The sequence below is a fragment of the Lissotriton helveticus genome (genome assembly GCF_964261635.1).
Source record: "Lissotriton helveticus chromosome 1_1 unlocalized genomic scaffold, aLisHel1.1 SUPER_1_unloc_15, whole genome shotgun sequence".
In the NCBI taxonomy this organism is placed as follows: domain Eukaryota; kingdom Metazoa; phylum Chordata; class Amphibia; order Caudata; family Salamandridae; genus Lissotriton; species Lissotriton helveticus.
Window position 1 is genome coordinate 2,595,130 of NW_027611654.1, and position 12,898 is coordinate 2,608,027.

A 12,898-nucleotide genomic window follows, 5' to 3' on the forward strand; every position below is an offset into this window, starting at 1 on the left:
TCAGGGTCCTCATTTGCAGTAAAAGATGTCGTATGTACTGATGTGAGTGACTGCTGGGGGTCCAAGGAAGAGCGACTGCCTTTAATAGATTCAACCGAGCGGCGACGCTCAGCCCGGCGTTCGGCTAGTGCACGCTCCCTCTCAGTATCTAAAGGAGCCCTGGTGAAATAATTATCTAGAGTTCCTCTATTAGGGCCCCTTTCTAGCAAAGATATACATTTAACAGGACTCAGGACCATGACGCACCTCACAGGATAACACAACCAGTCCCGACCAATGTCTCAGAGGATAAGCCCGGCCCGACCTCCTCGGCCTAAGAGGGCCCGCCCTTTGCCCGGGCTTAGCCCGGCTGGTCCCGCGCACGGTCCCGCGTCGCGGGAGATACTGCCTTAATTTATGCACCGCTTGGCGCGATGATCCCAGGTGCAGCTCTGGCCGCAAAGGCTGATGGAGGATGTAGTCTCCTTGCAGCAGGGGCCCCCCTCCACTCGGCGGCCACTCAGTATGCAATTAGAGTGTGGCAGCGGGAGGCGTGCAGCGGGCTCTTGCAGGAAGACAGGCAGCGGGATTAAGTAGGAGCCAGCAGCAGGTAAGATCGTGAAAGTAATCTGGGCACAAACAAGGAAAGCAGGCAAAAGTCCCCCGCTCCACCGGAGATACTGCCTTAATTTATGCGCCGCTTGGCGCTATGATCCCAGTTGCGGCTCCGGCCGCAAAGGCTGATGGAGGATGTAGTCTCCTCGCAGCAGGGGCCCCCCCTCCACTCGGCGGCCACTCAGTGATGCAATTAGAGTGTGGCAGCGGGAGGCGTGCAGTGGGCTCTCGCAGGAAGACAGGTAGCCGGATTAAGTAGGAACCAGCAGCAGGTAAGATCGTGAAAGTGATCTGGGCACAAACAAGGAAAGCAGGAAAAAGTCATTGCACTTGAAGGCTTTTCTTCTGCGTGTGTTCGCTGATGCCTGTTTAGGATTGACAATGGACTACAGCTTTTCAAGCATTCATGGCATTTAAAATATTTTTTTCCCCTTTGTGAGCTCGCTGATGATTTCTTAATGCTGAAGAGTAAGTAAAACTACTGCCACATTCATTGCAATGGAAGGGTTTTTCCCCTGTGTGTGTTCTCTGATGTGTGTGGAGGTTTGATTGTAACCTAAAACTACTTCCACATTCACTGCAATTGTATGGTTTTTCCCCATTGTGTATTCGCTGATGTCTCCGGAGGTCTTTTAACTGACTGAAGCTCTTTACACATTCACTGCACTGGTATAGTTTTTCCCCTGTGTGTGTTTTCTGATGTGTGTGGAGGTTTGATTGTACCCTGAAACTACTTCCACATTCACTGCAATTGTATGGTTTTTCCCCAGTGTGTATTCGCTGATGTCTCCGGAGGTCTGTTAACTGACTGAAGCTCTTTACACATTCACTGCACTGGTATGGTTTTTCCCCTGTGTGGGTTCTCTGATGTGTGCGGAGATGTGAAATTTGACTGAAGCTCTTTACACATTCCTTGCAATGGTATGGTTTTTCCCCTGTGTGTATTCTCTGATGTGTGCGGAGATGTGAAATTTGACTGAAGCTCTTTACACATTCCTTGCAATGGTATGGTTTTTCCCCTGTGTGTATTCTCTGATGTGTGCGGACACATGTAATTTGACTGAAGCTCTTCACACATTCACTGCAATGGTATGGTTTTCCCCCTGTGTGTATTCTCTGATGTGAGTGGAGATGTGAAATTTGACTGAAGCTCTTTACACATTCCTTGCAATGGTATGGTTTTTCCCCTGTGTGGGTTCGCTGATGTGTTTGGAGTTCTTGTAACCGACAGAAGCTCTTCACACATTCACTGCAATGGTATGGTTTTTCCCCTGTGTGTATTCTCTGATGTGTGTGGAGATGTGAAATTTGACTGAAGCTCTTTACACATGCCTTGCAATGGTATGGTTTTTCCCCTGTGTGTGTTCGCTGATGTGTTTGGAGTTCTTGTAACCGACAGAAGCTCTTTACACATTCACTGCACTGGTATGGTTTTTCCCCTGTGTGTGTTTTCTGATGTGTGTGGAGGTTTGATTGTACCCTAAAACTACTTCCACATTCACTGCAATTGTATGGTTTTTCCCCTGTGTGTATTCGCTGATGTCTCCGGAGGTCTGTTAACTGACTGAAGCTCTTCACACATTCACTGCAATGGTATGGTTTTTCCCCTGTGTGGGTTCGCTGATGTGTGTGGAGGTTTGAAATTTGAGTGAAGCTCTTTACACATACATTGCAATGGTATGGTTTTTCCCCTGTGTGTATTCTCTGATGTGTGTGGAGGTGTGAAATTTGACTGAAGCTCTGCACACATTCATTGCAATTGTATGGTTTTTCCCGTGTGTGTATTCGCTGATGTCTCCGGAGGTCTGTTAACTGACTGAAGATCTTCACACATTCACTGCAATGGTATGGTTTTTCCCCTGTGTGGGTTCGCTGATGTGTGTGGAGCTGTGAAATTTGATTGAAACTCTTTACACATTCCTTGCAATGGTATGGTTTTTCCCCTGTGTGGGTTCGCTGATGTGTGTGGAGGTTTGAAATTTGACTGAAGCTCTTTACACATACATTGCAATGGTATGGTTTTTCCCCTGTGTGTGTTCTCCGATGTGTGTGGAGGTGTGAAATTTGACTGAAGCTCTGCACACATTCATTGCAATGGTATGGTTTTTCCCCTGTGTGTATTCTCTGATGTGTGTGGAGGTTTGCAATTTGACTGAAGCTCTTTGAACATTCAGTGCAATGGAATGGTTTTTCCCCTGTGTGTATTCGCTGATGTCTTTGTAGGAGTGATAACCGACTGAAGCTCTTAACACATTCAGTGCAATGGTATGGTTTTTCCCCTGTTTGTATTCGCTGATGCTCTTTTAGGGTTTCTAATTGGCTAATGTTCTTGACATATTCAGTGCAATTGCCAGATTTTTCTTCTGAATGTGTTTCCTGAAGGGTCAGCATAGTTAATAAACCACTTGCGTTATTTTCACATTCCCTGTATGTGTGTGATATTTCCGATTTAACAATAAAATACAAGACTCACTAAATACCTGCCACATTCATAATATCAGTAAGGCTTCCTTGTGGGGGATTGCATTTTTAGATTGGATAATGGCTTTGCATGCTTGCGGGTAAAGCTTAATCTTCCTTCCAGTAGGTGCAAATTGGGACAATACTCTGTACTTCAGAGAGCAGATCTCCGCTTTCCTTTAGCCTTCAGTTGTTAGGCTCCACTTCGTTGCGCTTTTCCCTGGTGCCTGTGGTTTGCTTAGAAAGAGTTTGCAATACACCTAGAGCAGTGAATGCTGGTCTGTTGCCAGTTTAGATAGCGAAGCACTGCTCTAGCCATATCATGACGGTGAAGCGATTCGTAATGTGTACAGCTACTCCAAAGAGTGTCCCGGGGCAAAGCACAGGTCAGAAAAGAAAGTAAATCTGGTTGTTACAAACATGGACAAAAAGCCAAGTTTTCAACCTTTTTTTTAAGCATTATCATGTTGCTAACAGCTCAAAGCTGAAGAGGGAGTTTGTTCCAAGCTATGGATCCCAAATAGACACAAGACTTTCCTCCAACTCTCATACCGGCCTCATGATCAAAGCTGGTGTTGGACGCTTGTTTATACAGCAGGTGATTTGTCAGTTTTGTTGTCTTGGTTTTGTTGAGGTCATTTCTTCGTCTTGGGGTGTCGGGGTGCAGATCTCAGACTCGGACACTCACTGAATTGCCTTTGACTGCGTCTTCCTGGATCTGTCCTCTGCCTCTGATTGCACTGATGTTTTTGGAGCTTCTTATTTTTGATACTTTTTGCAGGTATGATGTGTTATCTTCATTATTCATAATCAATCCGTGCATTTAAGGCTTATTTTCTGTTGGATGTAAAGAAATGCAATATTACTAAATGAAATGTAATAGAATGTGAATACACAATATTTAACCAGCTGTAGAAGACATCTCTCCTCTACCATATTTGAAATTTAGTGAGGAACATTTTACCATACATGGATATTTCATTAAAACTGCGGTTGAACATGTCACATCTTATTTACTTCTGAGAAGGCAGTGATTTACCATTATTTACAGAGTAACTTACAAAGGAAAGGGCAGCCACAGAGCACTCGTGCTACAGGTAGAGTTTTGGGTAGATACACATGGACATGATTTCATTTAAACAGAACAGATTGTGGAAAAAGAGAGGAATCAGGAAGCGCTGCCGTTTCAGGAAGTATCTACCTTAGGTGGCTCTTCAGGAAGTGTATAACAAAGGTAACTCTTCAGGAAGTGTATAACAAAGGTAACTCTTCAGGAAGTGTATAACAAAGGTAACTCTTTATGAACTGTATTACAAAGGTAACTCTTCAGGAAGTATATATGACAAAGGTAACTCCGGACATATTTTTCCACAATGCTTTCCTGTTCACACTGGATCAGCTCAAATGCCAACTGCCGCCTTTACCTTGCTTGTTACTAAAGACAGGGGTCCCTGTTTACACAGGGTGGTCACTCCTTGACCACAAGGGAGATGTCTTCAGTCTTCTAGTCGGTATAGAATGTCGAAGGTCCAAGAGTTTCATTTCAGAGTTTCGTTCCAGGATAATCTAAAGTCCTAGGGACACAGCACCTATCTTTGTACTAAGAAAATGGGCTGGATTACCCGCTAGGTCCCTCCTACGGGTGGACCTGGGAAGGGGGTGGTTACACCCCTTTCCCTTTGTCCAGTATTGCGCCAGAGCGGGGCTGGAGTGCGCCAGAGCGGGGCTGGAATGCCCCAGCAACTGGTTTGAACCGGGTTATGCATGGAGCATCTTGTGTGCCCCAGCCAGGGTCTGGAAAAGCATTGTTCCATTCAACCCACACTGCCCCAATACACTACAGGCTATCATGGGAGGTGCTGGCACCTCCCTCGACAGGAAACCTATTGTCCAGGCCTCCCTTGCTGGAGTTTCGTCCAGCAGCAGGAGGTCAGACTCGTGTCTGTGGCAGCAGCATCCATTTTGTGATGCTGAAGCTCTGTTTAACTCTAACCGGGTAAAGCTGTAACATACATGTCTTTTCCCTCTAGAAGGGTGGAATGCTACCCCCGCCACCGGAATTGGTGGGAGGGGGTAGTATTCCAAAGTGCTTGACACCTTACACCACATGTTTTGATAAAGCCAAACCAAAGTTAGCATTTAACCGTGAGGATTATAATGCACTTAAGAGTATATGGTATGGCTATATCATAGAACAGCTATAAGGACATGGTTCTGAAAGCTGCAGAGGGGCTCAGCTCATGCTAGGGCACCCTCTCACATATAACCAAGCACTCTGCCTCGAGGATTGTCGAGGCCTACCATGGGAGTGACTTATAGGTGCATATGTGGAGTAGTGTGGCTCACTGGTAAGAGGCGGCAGGCCTGAGAGCAGAAGTCAGCCCGGGACCAGGGTTCAATTCCCGACGCGGCAGGGTCGTGGACCTTGGTCAGCGGGCTCGATAATTCTCGCTTCGGTGCTTACTCTAATCAGGCGTTCCACTCGGCAACTCTGGGCATTAGCTTGCCTAATCTCCACAACGGCCCCACCAATTCCGGGGATGCCTGGCTCCACCTTGGGGACTCCCAGCAAGGGACCATCCCACAGGGAAAGCCAGGACGGGTTCCCCAGAGTTATAAAGCGCCGGGACGCCCCGTTGCTGGGGCAGCTGTGCGCTTTACAAGTATACTACATTAACATTTACATGTGTCTATATATAAAGGTAAATATAGGTATACTATATCTAAGTAAGGGGTGATTACACCACCTTACTCAAGCTGAGTGATCAACCTGTGGTGTCAGTTTGGATGGCCAGCCAGGGGTGGCATAATACATTCTTCAGCCCATGGTAGGCCTTGGATGCACCTATGCCCTGGGTACCTATGGTACACTACACAGGGGCTCACAGAGGTGACCCAATACCCAATCTGGTATGTACCTAAAGTACATTGAGTCCATTTTATAGGGAGAGCAGATAGCCTGGGGCCTTGAATAGCAGGATCCCAGGCTAACTAAGTCGAACACCAGCAAAACACAAGGCAAAAAGTTGGTGTAACCATATAGTCAGATATCCACCTTCCTACACCCAGTGTCTTCTCAGTGTTGGAAATTATCAATTTTATTAACAGCACAATATTAACTCACCACTGCTGTGGCTTGCAGTCTTAAGGCCATTATGAACGGACTATGTTGTGTGCCAGAACGCCTGTGAATAGTTGAGCAAGAATGTTTGGGAGGGAGATTGGTCTCATGATGAGCAGGCCTAGGGGTTTTGCCAGGGCCTGTGAATAACTGTTATTACTGTTTCTCTCTTGGTGTCAGTGGGCTTGTCTGTGTCCTCAGCTCTTTCAACAATGTTTGAAAACAAAACGAGTCAGATGATAGCTGCCAGGTGTACATTTTTTGCATGTGTAGAATCACACACTAGTAGCTGTACCACATGCATGATTCACCTTGTCAGTTTGTGAGCAAGTGAGAATTCACAGACCCCAATCTGACTATTTCTGACACTGGGAACAGTTAGAGTTTCACTTCAACAAAATACTGGAGTAACTCTCTTTCCAGAGTAGGAAGAGAAATGGATCACCCTCTAAACGTGGTGGCGAGTAGTGCTATACAGTTCATAGCACCATTTATCTGGGTAAAACTGGGGAAATGGTGCAATGCACTGGGAAAATGTCATGTGATGACAATGTGACATGACATTCCCACTAAACCTACCTTTACACCTTTTTTGAGCTGTCTGTGTTCAGTTTATCAAGGTCCAGGGTTTAGTTTCAAGTCAAGAGATAGTGCAGGATTAGATTAATTATAATGTCATAAATACCAACAAATGCCTTTAACACGTATGCCTTTACCATGCAATGCCTTTACCACATATGCCTTTACCACGTAACACCTTTACCATGCATATGCCTTGACCATGCATAATGAGGGATTTACAAAAATGGCCCTGCCAGTAAAGGGTGGGTGCCCTTGAGCCCATCCAAGGCACCCACATGATCAATGTTGAGGGCCCCCAAAGTCCCCATGACGCCAGCGGGAGCCAGTATTGTTCCTACCCGTAGAGAGCAGCTTAAAATCCTGCGCTCTACGGGCAGGAACAATTTTTTTGATGTGTGTCTCTGCCCGCATTATAAGCTGTGCATTGTGGGGTGTGTAAGTTATAGTTAGCCCAGGTAACTATAACTGCTGAGTTTCTAGGGTTTTGAGTATGTAAAATCTGAACCCAAGTAAACGTCTCTGTAACCTTTGTTTTTTTCGGTGTATTTCTAAGGTTTTTGATGCTATTTCCAACCTATAACGTCTCTGTAAACTTTGGTTTTTTTTGCAGTGAAAATATCTCTCTCTTTCTCTCTCTGTCTCTCTCTGTCTCTCTCTCTCTCTATATATATATATATAGATATATATATATATTTATATACGACGCTCAAAATCCTCTTTCCTCAAAAAAGGACAACAGCACTCCGGGGGTGGTGAAGATCACAGCGGTCTTTAATGAAAAGTCAACAAACGCGTTTCGGCGCAAGCCTTCGTCAGTGTCAATGACACTAAGCACATGACTCAATTTTAAAGCTCCTACACAGTAGTAGACATCAGCAATGGACTAGCCCCAAGTCAAATATAGACGCCATCTTGTAACGAGTAGAGTCCAGTACATAAAGTATGTAACTGCACACCGTACATCGGTACACAAACAAGAAGTATGGGCATAAGAATGATAAATTTACAAAACATAATGTAACAACATCTAGCCGTGGATCGGCATGAGTCCTTTAACAGTCAGTCCGCCCCTGCAGGAGTAAGGCACGAGTCAGCGAGACATTCATTAAGAGCGATTACATAAATGTGCATATATAAATATAAATGTAATTATAATACAATGGCCATCCAAACTCCAATATTTCTACATCCATTGCTCCTAGGAGCAAGCAAAAAATGACCATTATATACCACATCATACCCTACAAGAGGATTAATCAATACAACCCCGCAACCATCTCACCCATGTTCAGAAAATAAAATAAAAGCAAGAAGACAAAAGGGAGAGAAAAAGAGAAGAATTTAACGAGAGAAGAAGAAAAGAGAAGGAAAGAAAATAAGAAAAGAAAAGGAAAAGGAGAAAAAAGAAAATATAAATAAAAAGAAACAGTGGAAGAGATGGAATGGATAATTCAATATATACATACATACAATTATTAAAAAGTAAACTGTGTGTAGTCATAGCAAAAAATCATCATGAAACATCCTACAATTCATTATCCCAAGTTCGCCTTACAGATTTATCCTGAACACTAAACATAAGCTTGAACAGCCCTTCTGCCATATCCCCTGTTGTAAATTACTTCCCTAGATGGACGGCCATTTCCTCTCCGCTGTTAAGACCCCCGGGGTGTTTAGTGGCTAAATCGATGATGTACCTCGATTCCAGCCGTCTGAGTCGTCTCAGTTTATCTCCACCTCTGACATTGCTAGGTATACAGTCCAATCCAAAGTATTGCAGTTTGCTGCGATCTTTGTTATAATGCTCTGCAAAATGCCGGGCTACTGGGTAGGAACGATCTACCTTATCAATAGCCCTACGATGTTCTAGCACCCTCATTTTTAGTTGATTGATGGTGTTCCCAATGTAGCGGAGGCCACACGGGCACACTAAACAATACACTGCATAAACAGTACTGCAAGTCAAAAATTTCTGAATTTTCATAGATCTACCTGTCACCTGATTTTCATATCAGAGGACTCTTTTACTAGCTGCGCAGGCTTTACAGCAGCCACACGGGTAAAACCCACTCATATCCTTAAGTGTATTAGGCCTGACAGTGGGTTTATCTAAATGGCTTTGTACCAACATATCCCCTAATGATCTGCTTTTACTGAAGGTCACCAGAGGATATGGGGGCAAATCCTCCCTCAACGTACTATCTGTGCGCAAGATGTGCCAGTTCCTACGCATCATGGCTTTAAGGTGGTTAGCTCCAGAAGAAAAGGGTGTGATCATCCTGAATTTTTTCTTTCCCGTAATGGCATTCCTAGTCGGCTGTTCCTTCTCTTTCTTTTTGAGCAATTCTGCCCTAGGAATTCTCCTGACTCTCTTGAATGTGTTCTGCAGTAGGGAATCGTCGTATCCTCTAAGTCGGAAGCGTGCCAGGAACTCAAGGGCTGCCCTCTCAAACTCCCGATCTTGTGTACTGTTTCTACAGAGTCTAAGGAGTTCCCCATACGGGATACTCCTGATGAGTTTGGGTGGGTGACTGCTCTTCGCAAACAGAATTGAGTTCCCTGCTGTATCTTTTCTATATAATGAGGTATGTACCTGGCCCTCATCAATATACATCCAAGTAGTCGACTGCCACTCGACTAATTGTTCCCGAAATATGCAAATTGTAGTTGTTGTTATTCAAGTCCTCAATATACTTTTCCGCGGTGGCGGTCGTACCCTGCCACACGATGAAGAGATCATCAATGTAGCGGTACCAATGTACCACCCTGCCATGCTCCTGACCCATCTTCCAGCTTCTGGGCACCTGCTCCTCCCACCAGCCAACAAACAAGTTTGCATAGCTGGGAGCGAAGCAGGTGCCCATCGCCGTACCAGAGGTTTGCCTGTAAAGCTGTTCTGAGAATAAAAATATGTTGTTATTTAAACAGAACTTCACAAAATCGAGAATCATGGTATTATGCTGTACAAAACGTAGCTGACGCTTATCTAAATAGTGCTTGACAGCATTCAATCCATGTTGATGATCGATGTTAGTGTAAAGGCTGGTGATATCCATCACCATCAATAAATAGTCAGACTCCCAGCTCATATCCGCAATTTTATTCAGGAAATCTTTGGTGTCCTGAATATATGAGTCAAGGCTGGTCACAAGGGGAAAAAGGACAGAATCCACGTACTTGGACATGTTTTCAGTTAGTCCATAGATAGAGGCAACGATGGGACGGCCTGGAGGAGATGTACAGTTCTTATGGAGCTTGGGAAGATGATAGAAAGTCGGAGTCATGGGGTTATTGCTCCCTAAAAAGAGATGTTCGTTTTTCCCCAGCATATGCAAATTATACCATTTCCGAATCAGTTCATCATAGTCATTGATGCTTTCCTCATAGGCCTTGCTGGGAGTTATAGAGTAGTACTTAGGGTCAGACAGCTGTCTCATTGCCTCTTGCTGGTAGTATTCGCTAGTTAATAGTACCACGTTGCCCCCCCTTGTCAGAGGGCTTTATTACGATCTTGTTGTCCCTCATAAGGTCACGCAAGGCTTTTCTTTGAGGCTCTGTGATATTATGGTTAATAGGATTCGTTGTCTTCCTATAATTGATCAAATCCACAGTCATTGCCTCTGTGAAAGCGTAATGGCGTCCCATGGTGATTGAGGGACGAAAATAGACTTCGGCTTAAAGTGGCTTTCTTCTCTTTCTTGTTCTATGCCCTGTAAAAGGGCTCGTTGTACCATGTCCACATTTGTGACATTAAGTGGACTTCCTTCTTCCTCCATTCTCAAATGTTCCATGGCCTCCAATCCTGGCAGGTCCCTGCCACTCAGTATATCTGTAGCTGTCAATCTAGTCCCCTGCTTAGATGTATCTTTCATATGCGATCTCAGTTTAAAGTACTTGTGAAGTTTCAATTTTCTCGTGAAACGGAAGAGATCAATTTTTGTTTGGGTATATTCCATATTGTTACTCGGGCAGAATGTTAAGCCCAATTCCAAAAGTTCCCGTTCGGTGTCTGTTAAATGTTTATTCGTGAGGTTTACCACAGTAAGACCAGCAGGCCTGCTATCCTCAGTGACCGTTAATTCTTCTTCCTGCTGCGGCTGTTCCAGCTCGGGGTTCCTCCTTTGCCCTTTCCTCTTTCTTTTGCCACCGCCCCCTGAACTCCTAGTTCTCCTTTTCCTGCCTCTGGGGGCTTGTTCTTCCCTCCCCTGATCCATGATTGCCTTATCAGTTTGAATTCTGCATGAAAAGGGACAGCAGCGCTTCTTCGGTCATTTAGAGGGTCAGTTTGGTCATCACTGGACTCATTGGCAGTTGCATCGGACTCTGATGTCGGTGCGCTGGTGTTAGCTGCTGCTTGTGTGTTTTGTGCACCTTGACTAAGGGCCTTCCTAGGGGCATCATACTTTTTAGCAAAAGTTAATACACGACCCAGGCGATAGTCGTTCTCATCACGATCGTATTTCTCTTGCTTTCGTATTTTTATTTTTTGCTCATATTTAGTCAAGCGTGCTTTCATTAGCCCTTTTAAATCCTGCACTTTATCCGCGTCTTCTTCTTTATCAATTTCTTCCTCTGAGATCTTTATATCAGCCAGAGCCTTCTCCCTATCGCTCCAGGCGTATTTGACCAAAATCTTTAGCGTGCCCTCACAGTACTGCGCTGTATGTTCCTGCCAGTCTGTGAGTAGTTGGGGGTCCGGGTGTTTGTAAGAGGGGACAGTGTACACTCTTAAACCTCTCGGTACACGTCCCTCCTCGATGTAGCTGGTCAAGCTTGTGGCTTCCCACCACTTAAGAACCTCGCGTTCGTATAATCTCTCCAGTTTTGCCATGCTCTCACACAGTTTATTATTGCCCATTTCCATGGGTGTATTTGTGGCGGTTTACTGTATATTATGGCTCTTAAACATGTCCTTAGCCGCAGCGCGGCGTTCCGTCTCGCAGAACATGCTCATGTGCGTGTTTTCAAATTATGGACTTTTCGTGCACTCGAACCAGTTCCGGTCGAGAGACCGCTAAAGGCACCACCCTCCACGACGCACTGCTGTTAATCCGCTGTACTATCTACCCATAATTACGGGTGATGGGCTTACCGGCTGAGCGTAGATGGCGAGGCACAGTCGGCGTTCTTCGTTCGGCGATCCTTCTCTTTGATACCTTCCGAATATTTCAATGCCCAAACAGCTTGCAGCGGTGCTCGAGACAAGGTTCCACCGCTCGTATTCCACAAAAGTGTACTTGAGCATTCAAGCATATATATATATATTTAGAGAGAGAGAGACATATATATATTACCTACTGGCGGTCGCCAGTAGGTATATATAGTTAGGATTGTTTCTCTATGGGATTTTTGAAAATTCTATGTCTAATAACTTTGGCGTTTGTGGACGGAATTGGCTGAAATTTTCAGGAAAATGGCACATTTTGTTTCTGAGCAGCGCTTGACAATTTGGGGGGGTTCGTCAAGGGGGGGCCGAGAAAAAAGGGGGGTCCCAAAACGTGTTTTTAACATTGAGTTTTCCATAGGGCGGTTGGCCTCACTTTTAGCCCGAACGGCTGAATGGATTTGCACGAAACTTGGCAAAATTGTAGGGACTGGTAGCCTGATGTGCCTTTTGTAGGTCTCAATATATGTGCTACAGTGGATTTTGAGAAATTAACGTTTAAAAAAAGATATATATCTGTAACAGCGGACCGGGCAGCGCTCCAGGACGCGTACTTTTCGCGCAACGGAGCTTTGTGAAGCGAAGCTGATTGGTTCTCCGGCGTCTGTCAACATTCCAAACAGTCCGTAGCGGCCGCCATCTTGTCTCTCGGTAGGATCGAGAGACAAGAGGAGGCCAAAGCGAAGGGGCAAATGACCATAAGGGGGAATAGTAGATCCTCGCTGACCCCCTAGGTTTGATGTGGAGGTTTTAAAAGGGCCCCGCGGGGCAAAAAAAATAATAATAATAATAATCGAACGGCTGAATGGATTTGCACGAAACTTGGCAAAATTGTAGGGACTGGTAGCCCGATGTGCCTTTGCTAGGTCTCAATATATGTGCTTCAGTGGATTTTGAGAAATTAACGTTAAAAAAAAGATATATATCTGTAACAGCGCACCGCTTCGCGTACTTTTCGCGTTACGGAGCTTTGCGAA

At 45.0% G+C, this 12,898-nt stretch overlaps 1 protein-coding gene across 1 annotated transcript in view; it reads right to left on the bottom strand.

Annotated features, from left to right (window-relative positions):
• The window catches only part of LOC144805573 (uncharacterized), a 257,010-nt gene that overhangs the window by 29,068 nt on the left and 215,044 nt on the right, over window positions 1-12,898 (bottom strand). Inside the window, exon 2 of the mRNA XM_078672097.1 lies at window positions 1,077-2,639. Within this exon, the coding sequence (XP_078528223.1) occupies window positions 1,077-2,639 (1,563 nt within the window). The remainder of the gene's footprint in view (window positions 1-1,076; window positions 2,640-12,898) is intronic.